This window comes from Sylvia atricapilla, chromosome 7 (assembly GCF_009819655.1).
Source record: "Sylvia atricapilla isolate bSylAtr1 chromosome 7, bSylAtr1.pri, whole genome shotgun sequence".
NCBI classification, from domain to species: Eukaryota; Metazoa; Chordata; class Aves; order Passeriformes; family Sylviidae; genus Sylvia; species Sylvia atricapilla.
Window position 1 is genome coordinate 15,307,712 of NC_089146.1, and position 14,998 is coordinate 15,322,709.

The window sequence follows — 14,998 nt, forward strand, 5'->3', positions numbered from 1 at the left end:
ACAGTAATTTCCTTAAAATGTGGTTCTGTGCTGAGTTCTGTTCAGCGGGAAAGAATTCTGAAGAGCAGATGCCACAGCTCATTCAAGTGAGAGGCAAATTCTTTATATGCTGAGAACACACAGTTGTAGACCTTTTTCTAAAATGGAGTTTTAGTTTAAAAAGTACAGAAATATGCTCCTGGCATCACCAGCTCTGAGCAGTAGGAATGTGTGCAGTCGTGCAGGTTACACAGATACCACAGCTGAGCCAGGTTTTGGTGCAGTATGTGCTGTACTATCTGGTTTCCTTTGCAGTAGGATATAGCTGACTTAGCTGTGGATCATAGTTCCAATCACAAATTATGTTCTGCATACTTCAAAAAGGAGGAGAAGAGGAAAAGTGACAATTTCCAATAAAAAAATTCTAAAAAAAAATTATTTTAAATCTTCAGAACTGTGAGCTTACAAATAGAGTCTTATTTTACTGCTGATCAGTATAGATTATTTTCTGGTCTCAGTGGTCAAATAAAATGTGAGATACAGCATTTCTAGCACATTAGAGCACTTGGACAACTGTCTTTCTTACTGCACAGATTCCTCTTTATCAGAGCAATTTTCCTCTCAGACTTGGATGAAGCCTCAGAAAGTGTGTCAAATACGATTTTTTTTTTTTTTTTGTCCTGCTGGGTCACTGTTGCTGCTGGGTCTTGAAGTCTGTGTCAAGGTGTCTTTCATCTGTTCTTGACTAAGATGGTTTTCCTATTAATAGAATTACAGTATTTGAATTCCCTGTGTTCAGATTATGATCTTGACTGGGTTTTGCTTCAGCCACTGTGTGAGGTTGAGAGGTTCAGTGGGAACTGCAACTGGTGGGGAAGGTCAGCTCTTTGCCCACACTCGTATTTCCCTGGCAGCTCTCATCCTGCCTTTACAAGGCTTGCAGAAGCATTGGTGGCACATCCATGTCTTGAGTTTGAGAAGGAAGCAATAAAGATGATTTTCCTATGTGAATTGATGTGTAGATCACATGAGATTTCTGTCTGCTTCATCATATGTAGTTCTCAAAAACACTTCTGTATTCCAAATATTGCTTACTTGTAAATAGTTTTTGCATGTTTGTTAAAATGGTGCAGGAATGAATTGGTGGGGTTTGTTGCTGATTTTTTTCTTTTGAATTAAAATTTCATGACTAAAATTAGGTATTTAAAGAGAAATTCCATGGGTTGTGTCACCTTTATGTCACTACTCTGATTAACTTTTACTTATTGTTATAGCTGATGAGTTTAGAGTAATCAAAAGTCTTTGTTCCTTGATCTACATTCAGTATGACATCATAAAATCAACTTAGTAGATGAAATTACTGATTTAGTCTGAGAAATGTTTTCCTGGGAGTATTTTAATGAATTAATATGTTAAAATGTCAATATTCAACCTTTTCATTTCAGTCTAACTAGTATGTACTAAAAAAGTGTAGGATATAGTCTTGACATGTGATATGATTACAAATACACCATTTTTTCCTAAATTTATGTTTGTTGTTTCCTTCTACATAGAAAATAACCTAGAAGCTTTTAGTGGAAAGCTTTGTTTTTAAGCTTTTTTCTTCTTTTTCATGAAATGCCATAAATTGAATTAAGTCTAGCTAATAGTTCATTTTTCTGTACTAACATAGCACAGACTAATTGTTTGTCCTTAGGACTGGGAGTAAAGAGGTTATATTTTCTTTTCAGTTTTGACACGATGTGCTGTGGAATCTTGTACAATGTTACAAAGCAGGATGGGGCAAATATGTGATGTAGATGAAGTAGACTTCAGTTTCTGACTGCAGTTTTTACATTCTTGCATAGATGATGAAATTTCAGTGGAATTCAATTCTGTGGTAAATGAAGCTTTAATCTTGAAGGTTTTATTTATTTTTTCATTTGTTTTACAGAATGTTGTTCCAGCTGAGGTGTCACTTGTTTGTGTAGTAAAGCCAGATGAATTTTGGGATAAGAAGGTTACACATTTCTGCTTTTGGAAAGAGAAAGATAGACTTGGATTTGAGGTATGTTTTTGTCTACGTAAGTCAAAAATACTGGTTCTGAAATACTGGTATAATTGGATGACAACTACAGGGTCTTTAAAATAACTATATTCCAGATGCTTTGTGGATAACCTTAAGAAAACACTGTGGCTTTTTAACTTTTTCAATTTTTAATGACAATTTCTTCATTTAATATTGTTATACTTAGAAATGTGTGGCATTTTATTCTTTGCTTAGCAAGAAAATAAAACTATTTGATACATATTATGGATGTTTTGAATCAGAAACTGTTGTACAGAATTTAGTGTGAAATTTTTCATGATGTCTCTAATAGGCTGTAGAGATACATGATGTATGGAGTCACTCTATCAGCTGTAACCATTCTGACAAATATCTTGTTGGTATTGCATGCATCTTCTTTCATTTTGTGAGTTTTCTGACATCAGGAACAGGTTATAGATCCCATGCCAAATACAAGCTGACACTGTTCTGTGCTGTGAGGCAGAGTTTGTACAAGAGACTACACAATAATGTTAGCAGTACCCTTGTTATCTCTGTCTGGGAGGTTAATGGAAACCTCAATTTTCCCTGTTTTTTTAGGAAATATCTGTGTCATCAAACTTTCCACTGATTTTTTTAAGTTAATCTTGTTTGAACTACAACAGACACGTAGCATGCAGCCCAGTCATGGTGTCCGTAATCAAAAACATGAACGTGGTGATGCCTACTTTTATATACTAGCATATTGTTTGGAGTCACATCCGAGATGAGAATTTAAGGCCTCTGAACTAACCATCTGCACTCAAAAATATTACTTAAGACCTGCTGGTTAGAAAGTGACTAAAGTTTGCAATATTCAGTTTCACACAGATCTTTCACAACATATGGTAAATATCAGAGCCCAGAGAGCAGCAGTAATAAAGGCAGAGCCCCTCTTTAGAAGTTCCTACTGTGCGATCTAGGCTCTCTTTTCCCAGCTAGAGTCCTGTAAATAAAGTTGTTGGATAGGTTCAGGAAGAGTTTGAAGTTGTGATATAAAAGTATGTGACATAGCAGTTGTTAGTATATATATGATGCTGTTGCTAGTTTGGGAGTTAGTCCTTCTAGAAGATTCTTCCTGGGTTTTTCTTTAACATGACTCAGCTAAGATGCATTTTTAGACAAATAAGCAGAAAGCCTACAGAAAACGTATCAACAGAGCAGGGCTAATTTTACATGACTGATAATAAAGGGATCTTTTGTTTTGCTTTAAGGTTTGGCTAATTGTCATTAAATTATAATACTTTAATTTAATAATCTTATTAATTTTGTAAAGCATATTCTGTGCTAGTAATCATGTTGGCATAGCTGGCTGGAATTATGTAACAAAACCTTTTGGTTTCTGTTACTTGGTTGCAGTCAGGAAAACTGTTTCAGTAAAAATGACCCACCTTCTCTGCATTCCAAATATTTGTGTCAGAGACAGGAGTATGTCTTTCCTCAATTCCAAATATGAGTGCAGAGCACTGATAAGGCTATGGAAGGCTCCAACTCCTGCACAAATCTACAGCTGCATAATTTTGCATTACTGGCAGTAAAAACAAACAACACCCAGCTCGTGTTTTAGATTACAGGTTAGATTTGTGTAACTACTAGTAAAATTCACGATTGGTTTTGCAGCAGTGAAATAATTATTAACGAAAAATTTTAATTAAAATATGAAAATGTTTTATTCACTTGGATGCAATTTCATTTTACTTGAAGTAAATGCTGTGTAACTGTGATTTCTAATGGGGTATCACATCTACCTCCTATTTCCTACTACCTGATCTGTTCTTAATACCTTGCTTAATATTAACATATGAAGCCATTAATCACAGTGTCTTCCTTTCTGTTCAAAGAGATCCTCTTCTTCAGAGTGAGATGTGGTGCTGATGAGTTGCAAAGCACTGAAAGTAAATGTGGGAACTGAGATCAAACAGTATTGGGTGGATAAGTACAAAGAGGTGGGCTGATTCAGCAGAGTAAAAGTTCATATCTTTACTTCTGGTTAGTATCAGTGTTAGTTTTGGACCTGCCTCAGGACAATTCCCATTTGTCCTCCAGCAAAACTTTCCTCTGTAACTTCATTCCTCCTCATTATTAGCAACCAGTTCATGTGTTAATTGAAGCAGTTTTATCTGGTCCTGTGCCATGCTTCATAAGAGGAGTGTTTTCTTAATTGTTATGAAGCTGTCTTTCAGCTGAAATGTGGCATATATGACACTGTAATATTTAATACTGTTAACATTTTAAAAGATTGAGGAACAGGGTTTGAGTATAAAAACTGCTGTGTTTTAGTGTTGGGAGGTGGTGCTTATTGCTTTTTTATTAATATACTCTGCATGGTAATGTGAAACAAATCACTCTTTTAGTAGACATAGTGTGTTGTATTTGAGCGTGAGCTTTTCTTATGTGAATGAGCATAACTGGAAGAAAAAAATTACCATAAAAATAGAAGAAATGTACAAATCTGTACACAATGCAAAATTGCCTATAGATTGGTGGGGTTATTTCGCACACCTACTCATTTAAGAAACTTGGAGGAAAAAACATTTCCGAGCCTGATTTGGTATTAGATTAGTACTTTGAAAATCAGTTTGTCAGGAGTAGGAAAGAAGAGGAGCATTTCTAGCACATTAGAACACTTGGACTTGCTTACTGTTATCCTTGTGGAAATAAGGGAGCAAAATTTTAAAAGCTCATTTAGGATTTGGAGAAAAGAAATCAAGTACATTAAAAGAAAAAAAGGAATAACAGAAAGGAAAAATCATGTGGCAAGCTACCATGAATTAGTTGAAACAATTAGAGCATATCACATAAGGATCTTTATAATCCTGAAGTCCAAGGTCTGAGTAGTTCTAAATGCTTCACACTTCTACTGTAGCAGCTGACAGCTCTAACTCTCTAGTAAAGAGTCTCAGAAATTTCTTATGATAATTTATCTGCAGCATCTGCTCTGGAAAATCTCAAGTCTCTAATTTACCTTTTAAGAATGATGCTAATGAGTATTGCTCCAAAAAATAAAGAATGAATAACACTTTGTAGGAAGTACTTCATTTCTGTCCATTTTCAATTCTGTCTCTTAAGACTGAGGCACCAGAATTTGTAACTTCCATAGACTTTCCTAAAAAGGCATCTAGGAGTTCCAGTCAAAATTGTTTACTTAACTGCATCTCTTTTCATCTCTATGCATCTCTGTTGCTATTTTAATATGGGAGGCAGTGGGTTCTCGGACAAATCAAGGAATTCTCCATGTGGATCTGGGGCATGTAATTGTCTATGTGGACCTGCATTTGTGTCATGTCCTGAGTTCTGTACAAAAAAAAAAGTGTGTTGAAAAATGCAAGAATCTTTGCCTACTTTTTCTTCTCTGGGATGTAAAAATGAGAGTGTGCTAATTATTGTGAGCCCTGGAGGGTAAGGTGAGTGAGTGGGTAAAACCACAAGTGAAGGAGGCAGTTCCTGGGAGTGGAGGTTATCTTGTGTTTATCTAGGTTCTGCCAACTGCTCTTGAGTTTCTGGCATGACAGATTTCTATGGCACTGGCCAGATAAATATTTAACTTGCGTTTCTTGGTGTGATGTTAAAGAAAATCATCTTTGCCTAGATTAGTGTTCCATATTAAACAAATAATACCCTATGCTACTCAGTGTTTAATCAAATAGTATTTTAAAAAATTGATTGAAATAGTATTTAGCATCAAAAAATAGGATTGTTCTCCTCAGGAAGAGGTAGCTTTTGCTTTACAGTTCTGTGGCAATGAAGATCATATTTAGATTACACTTGTTTAAATTTTGTATTCTCAGGGTACATGTGTATTGCCCTCTGTTGGAAAGTAACTTCTCCTTTTCAGATTCAGTAGTGTGGCTGCTCTGATATTACACACGTCAGAAAAAAACTCCTTGTTACTGAAATTTTACAGCATCTGGTTCTCCAGTAGCTCCTGGGTTTGACTCTGTGACATTTGTACTAAAGAGCTTTTTCATTTCTTCCCTTAAAAGAGAAAGTAAGTTCAGATGGATGTACTTAACATTTTGGGGGTACTTTTACATGTCCTCTTGAATATCTAGAATTCCTCTCTCATCTTGACTTCTGCCTCTATCTCCTTGTAGATGATCAATGAAAATTGCAGAAAACAGCAAATGACATAGAGAGGTCAGCTTACTGCAAATAGTATTTAAAGCTTTTTTTATTACAAAAGATACATGATGCATGGGTCAAAATCATGTATTTTCACTCCTGAGAAATAGAATTTTGCACTTAAGGCACAAGAGTTTGCAGTCCATGTTTTTAGTTTTGTCTTTCTTCTTTTGCTTGAAAGCTTTTACAAAGGTTGTTTTGATTTTGTTAAAAAATACAGCACTTCTGCTTTTCCTAAAGCACTTTTCTGAGTTACTTCTTTAAAGGCTTTCACAAGGATTTAGCAGGCCAATATTGTACAGAGCGAGTTTACTGACCAGAGTAGGGCAAGGATAAGAGCTGCTGCCAGTCTTCCAGGTTTTTAAAAGAACTGAGTACAGATGATGGTTCCATCACTCTGGTCAGTAGCAAACAGGATGTGTTGGAAACTTTCTACCACTGTCAGCTAATTAGCTGTCCCTGTTGTCAGAAGTGGATGGATCAAGTGGGAAGGGAAGCAAAGATTAAAGGATTCAATAATTTATACTTTTTTTTCCTGTTTTACCATCTGTCCAGATCTATTTGTTTCTCCCTTGGGAAATGTAAGCTCTTCATTTTAGCATCCAGCTATAATCTGCTGTCCAAAGGCTTTTACTTTAGATTATGAGAGCTGCTTTTTTTCCTCCCCTTTTCTGGAATCAACATAGTTTGACTTGGAAAAAAAAGGAAATCAAAAAATCATTTCAGTTGCAAGCAAACAGGGTTATTTCTGTTTTTTACAGCTGTAAATTACCTTCTCTTTACCTGTGGTAATATGTTGAAGGATGAAATTCAAAGGCGAGGGTGAAACACTAATTCATAAGGGAAAACTTTTTCTAGGATGTGGTGTTTTGACACCTATTTTCACGAAAGGTCAAAGATAATTACTTTGGATTTTGAAACACTTTGGGAACCTGACAGCAGAAGTTTGCTGAGCTTGAAGTAGAATTCATATCTGTAAAAGAGAAGTGTCTTCTCATTGTGCACATTGCATTTTTAAACTTTTTTTTTATTCTTTGGCTCTTGGTCTGTGTACTTCCTGTATCTGTAATAGCTGATTAAAACATTATTTCTGAAGCTTCAGAGAGGCAAATTGCACTTTTGACACCTAGAAAATATCAAAGCTAATTTACTAATTTAAAGCATATTGAGGATATTAGGTTAGGACTGCCACTAGTTCAGGTTTAGAGCAAGAGCTAAATTCTCTTCAGGAACCTTCATTTCTGCCACAACTTAGTAAAAAATTCAAATGTTTGCTTATATTGTGAGAAGTTCAGACAGGATTTTAGCAGCTAGCCCAATAAACAGTCTATAAATAATGTCAGAGAGAAGTGTTTTTTAAATCAGAAACCTAGAGAATTAATGGATTTGAGAGTAATGCTTTAAGTTACCAAAAGGTTTATTAATGAGGTGGAAGTTTTCATTTTTCAAAGTTTTTCTAATAAGATGTAGAAAATTTGGGGTTTGACCAAATCTCTTTGGTGGGTGTTTATTTTTTGTCAGAAGATTATTTTTTCATGTGGCTAAAATACTTTTTTTGTGCAGGCTTTGCTCTTACAGAATTTTTTTATTTTAAAAAACATCTCCCTACTAGAAGTTTATGAGGGCTATCCCTTGCCCACTCTCCTTCCTGAAGGACTTTAGTTTAAAAAAATTTGAAATAAGTGGTCTCAATGTAGTCAATCTATTTTGTCAGCATATTTGGGTCTTTTCAGAACTTGTATGTCTGAATGAGAACTAGCTGCCCTGCTTGCTTTAGTCCCCAAAATTAGTTTTCTTTATTGAACTCATAGAGATGAATGTTAAAAATTACCTAAACTATAAAGTGTGCCAGAAGAAGGAAGAACAAAGGCTTTTTTTTTTTTTTTTTTTTTCTCCTTCTTTCTTGGACACAGAATCCTCTGGGGTTTGGGCTGGTTCCTGGCATTACTTAAAGAAACTGCTAGCCAGTTCCATTTGCAGCAGCCATGTACCATTTGGAGTACAGAACAATAGTGTATATTTGGATGTTGCTGAAAGGTTTTCCTCTGCAATAATAGACTGTTTGTTTGGAGCTACTTTGAATCCTTTAGTTTCAGTATCTGCAGAGAAAGGGAGCTGGAATAGAAGTCTCTCTAGTTAGCTCTTTCCACATATTCTTGTGCCCTACAAGAGTATGTGAATGATTTGATGGGCTATGGAAATTTTCTTTCCTTTTTTTTCTTTTGTTTCTGGCTGTATATTGTCCATATGCCTGCTTCCACAGAGAGGTTGTTCTTGGGGTTTTTTTCCACAGGAGTTATTTCAGGCTTAGCATATCATTCATCAAAGCAAGCTGTGCTGACAACTTTTGGTTTAGACTTAAACAAATAAGGCTCATTCGGGAGCCTCTATAAGGCAGAAATGAAAGCAAGAATTTAGTTTTCCACCTAGCAGTGGACCTGTGTTTTCCTGTGTGCCCTGATGCGGCTGATGAACTAGATTTGTCTCCTGCATGAATGACTCAGGCTTTTAAGTATACTAAGATTTGAATTTTTGACTATTCATGGAAAGAGTATGGTTGATCCAACTTTTGCTGAGCATATTTGCACAGTAAATGCAGACACTTAACTTTTATGGCACAAACTCACCTCTGGGACTGAAAGTATTGCCAGAGAGTGGTAAAAATACTGTGTGCTTTGCAGTATGATAGCTTGCTACTATATTCACTAGAAATGGATCATGTAATATCTGACTTAATCACAAAACATCAGTTCCCAGCAGGAAAACAGATATCCAGGGAACACATTTGTTTTTCCCACTGTAAATGGACAAGATGGTAGAGATGATGCTCTTACTGGACTGTGCATGAGGTATACACTGCATGTCAGAATTACTTTTCTGGTTTTGGCCCACGTTAATTGCAAACAGGCATATTTCATTTAAACATTTAGCAGTAAAATCTGAGTCACAGAAAGATCTACTCAGTGTCTCTAGGCACACTTCTCAGATACTTAAGGAAAATACGAGCATTACCTACAAGTGACCTATTTTGTTGTTGCAGGTTATTTTAGTATCTGCTAACAAGCTGACACGATACATAGAACCATGCCAACTAACAGAAGATTTTGGAGGAACTCTCACCTATGATCACATGGATTGGTTGAATAAGAGGCTGGTTAGTTATCTGTCGTTTGGGGTTTTTTTCATGTCTTTTTCTTGAGCCCTGACTTTTCTTGTGTGTGGGAGGGAGCTACGAAGCGTGTGGGAAGTGGTCACACGTGTAGTCGTGCAGTTCATTTACATGAATAGCCTTGTGATAAGTAGCACTGCCTTTACTCAAGGGAAGGTAAAGCTAATGTCATCAATTTGTTGAACAACCTGTTCCTTAATAAAACTCTTCTAGTAACACTAGCTTTAGAAGAGCCTGAGTCTATGACTGCTATAAAGGGAAGTTGGCTGCTAAAGGAGAATACCAAAAGAAGGAGAATAAACTTGAACTCTGCAGATCCTCCTGGGTTATCTCGTAGCTCTTGGTTGTTGTGGTTTTAAGCTGTCCTACCCCAAAACCTCTATCAGTGCAGTTTCCCCAGTAGACCAAGAAGCAGTAAATGTCTAGGAGCAACTACACCGTTTAATTATTAATCAGCACAAATTGTTTAAGCAACTGTTGGTGTGCATAGCTCTCCAGAATGTTCTTAATCTTTTCTTTATTGATACTTGCTTTTCAGTTACTTAAATAGAATTTAAAAAACAATATGTAACTTTCATTGATACAGCGTGTTCGCGTCCTGTGTAATCTGTTCTTAAAATGTGTGTCTCCACCTAGGATCTCCAGGTGTGTTGCAACTGTGGCTGCTTTCCCCTGAAATTTTAAGTAGTCCTAGATAAGCTAAGGAAAGTTCATTGGCAAGCTACTGATTAATAATTTAATAATAACAAAAAGCCCTGAAAATCAGTGTGCATGTCATGTAAGGCACCCAATCATGCTCAGTTCTGTTAAAAAGCAAAACCAACTCTCAGAAGTCAGGTTCAGAGGAGTTGTCTGAACAGTGCACAGTGTCTCAACTGTACTGGTGTTATCTGAGATCAGAAGCACTTCAACGAAACTGATGAGGATATTTTAGTCTGTATAATCTTTCTATATAATGTAATACATTTTTCTTTTTTTTTTTTTTTAGTCACTCATTGTAATATGGTTCATTTTAATAGTGATTAGAAGCTGGAATTTTTAAAAAATTATTTTAATCCTTCCAAGTAAGCTGTCCGGTAGTTATGTAACATGCCTTGATTCTCTAGCATTATTAAAGGTTTAAATGAGGATGTAGAATAAATATGTCCATACAATCTTAGAGGTTTTGAAGATATCTCAGTTATATTCAGTTAATATTTACTATCTCCCTAAGTAATGTTAGTATTCTTAAGTGTTCCCTGAACAAAACTTTGTTTTCCGTTGTTTCCTCTCTACCATCTGAATGCTGGGAAATAATTGCATTGTGTAGAGACTGAAGTATGCTAATGGAACTACTGGATAAATTTGCACTCCTGCCTTCAGTACAGCTACCTAAATTTTAATTTCTTAAATTAAAACCTTCCTCTTATTTAGGTATTTGAAAAGTTCACGAAAGAATCAACATCTTTGCTGGATGAGCTTGCTCTAATTAACAATGGAAGTGATAAAGGAAATCAACAAGAGAGAGAGAGGTACGTGATTTGATTCACTTTTTGAAGTCAGTGCTTTTGGATTATAAAATTTCATTGGAATTCCAGAAAAATACTGAAAAATAATACACCTTAAATACCCTGAAATGTGTAAAGGAATTCTAAACCTTTATAATGTGGGCTACAAAATACATGTGTGTGTGTGCAGATGGATGCTCATTCAGCTCATTACATGCACTTTCACTTATTTTGATTCAATGAGTTGAAAAAGTGAGGACTTGACTAAGTAAGAAAAAAACGTGTTCTTTGAAGACGTATTAGGTAGTTCTGGCCTTAGCTGAAGTTTTTAATGCTACTGTAATACAAATTTTAATAATGTGTTTGTTATTTTTTTCAAAGATCAATAGATTTGAACTTCCTTCCATCAGTTGATCCTGAGACGGTTTTGCAGACAGGTATAGTAAGTCAAAAAATTAGATTGTTGGTCAGTAAAGTGACAGAATTCATTTTAGGCCTCAAGTGAAAGCACTGAGGTTACAACTGTTATCTCTAGCCATCTTCAGAATATAACAAGCTTATTGACTATTGTAATCTTTGGGTTAAAAAAAGTGTTGCTAAGAAATGGAAGAACTCTGAACATGTCTTTTGAAATACATATTTTTATAATCTCCCTAACATCTTTATAATATTACCATAGTGATTATGTTTAATTTTGGGAATGCTTTGTTTCTAGCTGATGTCAATATTTTTACCTTATAGAATGAATTCATCTCAGTAGCAAATGGTTACAATACAGAAAGCAGTTTCCTGTGCAATTCTGGCAATTTGCATCAGTTTAGTTCTGAGCTGATCGTCTGTCAGAAAATTCAAGCCTACTTTGCTTCTTGGATTCTCCATTCAGCATTAAATGATTTGGGATTCTTTAACATGTTGGGTTTAGGGTGAATTTCTTGTTGGCAATGAAGTATAATAGTCTATTGACTTGGACTGGATTTTTTTTTTTAATTAGCGCCTTTGTGGAATAAGAAGTAATGCATAGTGTTAGGTGGTGATCAGAGTCTGAGTGCTTAGAATTTTTACCTTATAACTTCCTATAAACTAATGTGTGGATCATATGTTATACTTTTCACAGTGGCTTTATGTGCCCTCTGTGTAAAACTTCAGCCTATCTAGATGTGGGATAATACTGGTTTGAGTTAAAATGTAAAACCATAATTTCTTACTCTGGTCTTCAAAGTTTTTAAAACATGAAGTGTCTGTAGACAGTGTCACTAGATTTTAGCCTAATTCTGTGTCTAATAGTAAGATTTTTAAACAAAACAGCACTTCAGTTTTGTGTGAGCAGATGGCTCCTTAGCCCATGAGTTATATGCATTCTCTGTGTTTTTTTTAATTCTGGTAATGAATTTTTTTGTTGTTATAAAGTTTCATAACTTCCATGGGACTGGATGATCCTTATGGCTCCTTTCCAACTCAGTGTGTTCTGTGATTAAATCATGGGAATTTTAAGAGGCAACCTTTCCTTTTTAGAGTCACTGTATTGAAAGACTGAGAAAAATTTAATTCTCCTCAATTAAATTATCTCCTAAGGATATAGATGTGAACTAGATCCTTAACTACAGGTACTGAAGCTTCAAATCCATATATCTACTTCATAGAATTGGATAAGAACTTAGTTCGAAAAGGTGTTTTTACCTGGAAAAATAGTGATCCTGTGCTGCTGAAACAGTACAATAACATTTCAAAATTACCCCAGTAGAACAAAATTGTTCAAGTCTGCTTGCTCTGCAGCTATCTGTGCTTTTCTGGGGAGTGTTATAAAAGATGAAATCCAAGATGTTTGTGCAAAATTTTGCTGTACTGCTAGTACAGCAAAATGTATTTGAATTCTTAAGACATTTTCATTTCAGAGTAATATATGCTGAGTAATTTAAAGTTGTTTGCTGCAATTTTCAAAGCCCTTGGCAATTTGAATGTCTCAATAGTAGCAGTTGAACATAGTCTTTTGTTTCTGCACTTTTCTTGAGGTATTACTATTCCTCAAGTAGCAGTTTTTTCTTTTATTGAACTGTTGTGTTACCCTTTAAAGACCTGCAGAACTAATGATCTCCAGCTGGCATGTTTTCACTTTGACACCAACATCTCTTTAGTAACCAAACGCTGTTTTATTTTAACTGTTTCACTAAGCTTTTGAGGAACAAATCAATGATCTGGGTTTACTTCTAGTGTGATGTTTACATATTGAGAACTTTAACACAACAATAACATTCTTCAAACAGTTTAAGCAAAAGATTAAATAGTCAAAACATGCTATTTTTATGTATATGAAAGTCACTGCAGTCTAGAGAGTCTGTACCCTGATATGATCCTTAAAAGCACAAAGAAAAGGGCAAGAGAGATGAGAATTCTGAAAAAATAGTTATTATTCAGCTTCACACTCTTAATGAAAGAGTTGTACTTGCTATAAAAATCTTGAAAGACAACAGAGAAATTACACAGTCAGACTTTTAGTTCCTCCAAAGCATTCATTCAGTATAAGAACATGAATTGTTTGAGAGAATTACTTTGGATGCTACTCAACATTTTGAGGTAAATCAGGGTACTTCAGAGTTGTTTCAGACTCAGGACTGTGCTTTTCAATTTTCCTTACATTAATCAGTGCTATTGCCAGCTTGAGTGTTAGTCCCAGTATCTGTTATATATGGGAAATATACCACATTTCTTCTGTTTTGTGACTGATCCAGCCCCACAAACTGTGACCAAAGCTCTGCATGAAATTGTATCATTAAGCATGCCCAATGTATGAAAGATCATTAGCTACAAAAACGCAGTGTTGATGATTTAAAAGCAGGCAGCCTTAGTACTAATTTTTGTGGGTTTTATTCTTGGACTCTAGATTAACTACATCATTCTGTGTATTCTTGAAGGTCACGAGTTACTCTCGGAGTTACAGCAGCGCCGGTTCAACGGCTCCGACGGAGGGGTCTCCTGGTCTCCGATGGATGACGAGCTGCTGGCTCAGCCGCAGGTGATGAAGCTGTTGGACTCCCTCAGGGAGCAATACACCCGCTACCAGGAGGTCTGTCGGCAGCGCAGCAAACGCACACAGCTCGAGGAGATTCAGCAGAAGGTAATGCAGGTAAGCCTGCAGCTGCTCTTGAAAGCGGTGAGGTGGAGTTTTGAGCTCAAGTCCCAGACTGCCTCGCTCCCGTCACTTCACAAATGGGAAGTGTGCTGGTTTCACTCAGTTTCACTCAGCTTTGTTGTGGTTGCCACAGTGACTTGCCAAAGGTTATATTGATACGTGGAGGTTGTTATAAATGTGCTCTCCTGCTTTGGGGGGCTGCCCCTTTGCTGCTCACTGTGGCAGCGCATGGCTGCGTTGTTGGAGGTGCAAATGCCTGCCCTGCTGGCAAAGGGAGAACCTCACTGAGCATCAGCTTTGCTTGAGAGTTGATAACCTTCCCCTGCCCATGTCATTTAAAGTTCCTTTTACTGAAGATAAGCTGTTATTTATTCCTTTATTTGTCTAATGCTTGGTGGTTTAACCTAAGCTGAAGTGCTTAAACTGTCTGTATTTCAGCAATACCCTGACAACAATGAATATAAACTTCCTAATCAATTGAATGTTGAAGGTCATGATGAACTGGTTTGGTTCTTTTGGAAACAGCCATGTAATTAACACTTTCAGCATTTTCTCAGCAGAGTCGCAGTAGAGAAAATCAAGGAAATGGAATTAATTTATTCTTCTTGTGTTTATCACTTGAAATTAGATATGTATGTTTTAAAGATTCTGGATAGTTTGAATATGCAGAAAATGGAACAGATAATTGCTTTTAACCTTTCAACATTGGCATTTCTAATGCATGATGAGTGCAAGTAGAGTACTTGCACTTTATAACATTGTAGATGTGGGTAAAAATAAAAACTAATCAATTTTGTGATGTCTAGCAGTGAAAATAGAAATCTACCAAGGAGATAATTTTAATCTCTATAGCAATTTGATCACGGTAAAAAAATCTAAGCAGCAGATATCATTTGTTGATATATTGAGCTGGAAGTATTAAAAATATGAGAGATTAGTATAATCCTATATAAAGCATATCAGCACAGCTGTAGGAATAATCAGGTGAGGTTCTTTTTCCTCTGTTTAAGTTTTAGTGGTTGAACAAGATGTGATTTTTATCATATTTT

The 14,998-nt window shown here is 35.9% G+C and overlaps 1 protein-coding gene across 5 annotated transcripts in view; it reads left to right on the top strand.

Moving 5' to 3' along the window:
• SESTD1 (SEC14 and spectrin domain containing 1) overlaps positions 1-14,998 on the top strand; it is a 50,341-nt gene that overhangs the window by 18,768 nt on the left and 16,575 nt on the right. For 4 of the 5 annotated variants that reach the window (XM_066322724.1, XM_066322726.1, XM_066322727.1 and 1 more), the window contains 5 exons: positions 1,913-2,026; positions 9,207-9,320; positions 10,749-10,846; positions 11,204-11,259; positions 13,732-13,943. In XM_066322724.1, the coding sequence (XP_066178821.1) occupies positions 1,913-2,026; positions 9,207-9,320; positions 10,749-10,846; positions 11,204-11,259; positions 13,732-13,943 (594 nt within the window). The remainder of the gene's footprint in view (positions 1-1,912; positions 2,027-9,206; positions 9,321-10,748; positions 10,847-11,203; positions 11,260-13,731; positions 13,944-14,998) is intronic. The other variant, XM_066322729.1, reaches the window with a different exon arrangement.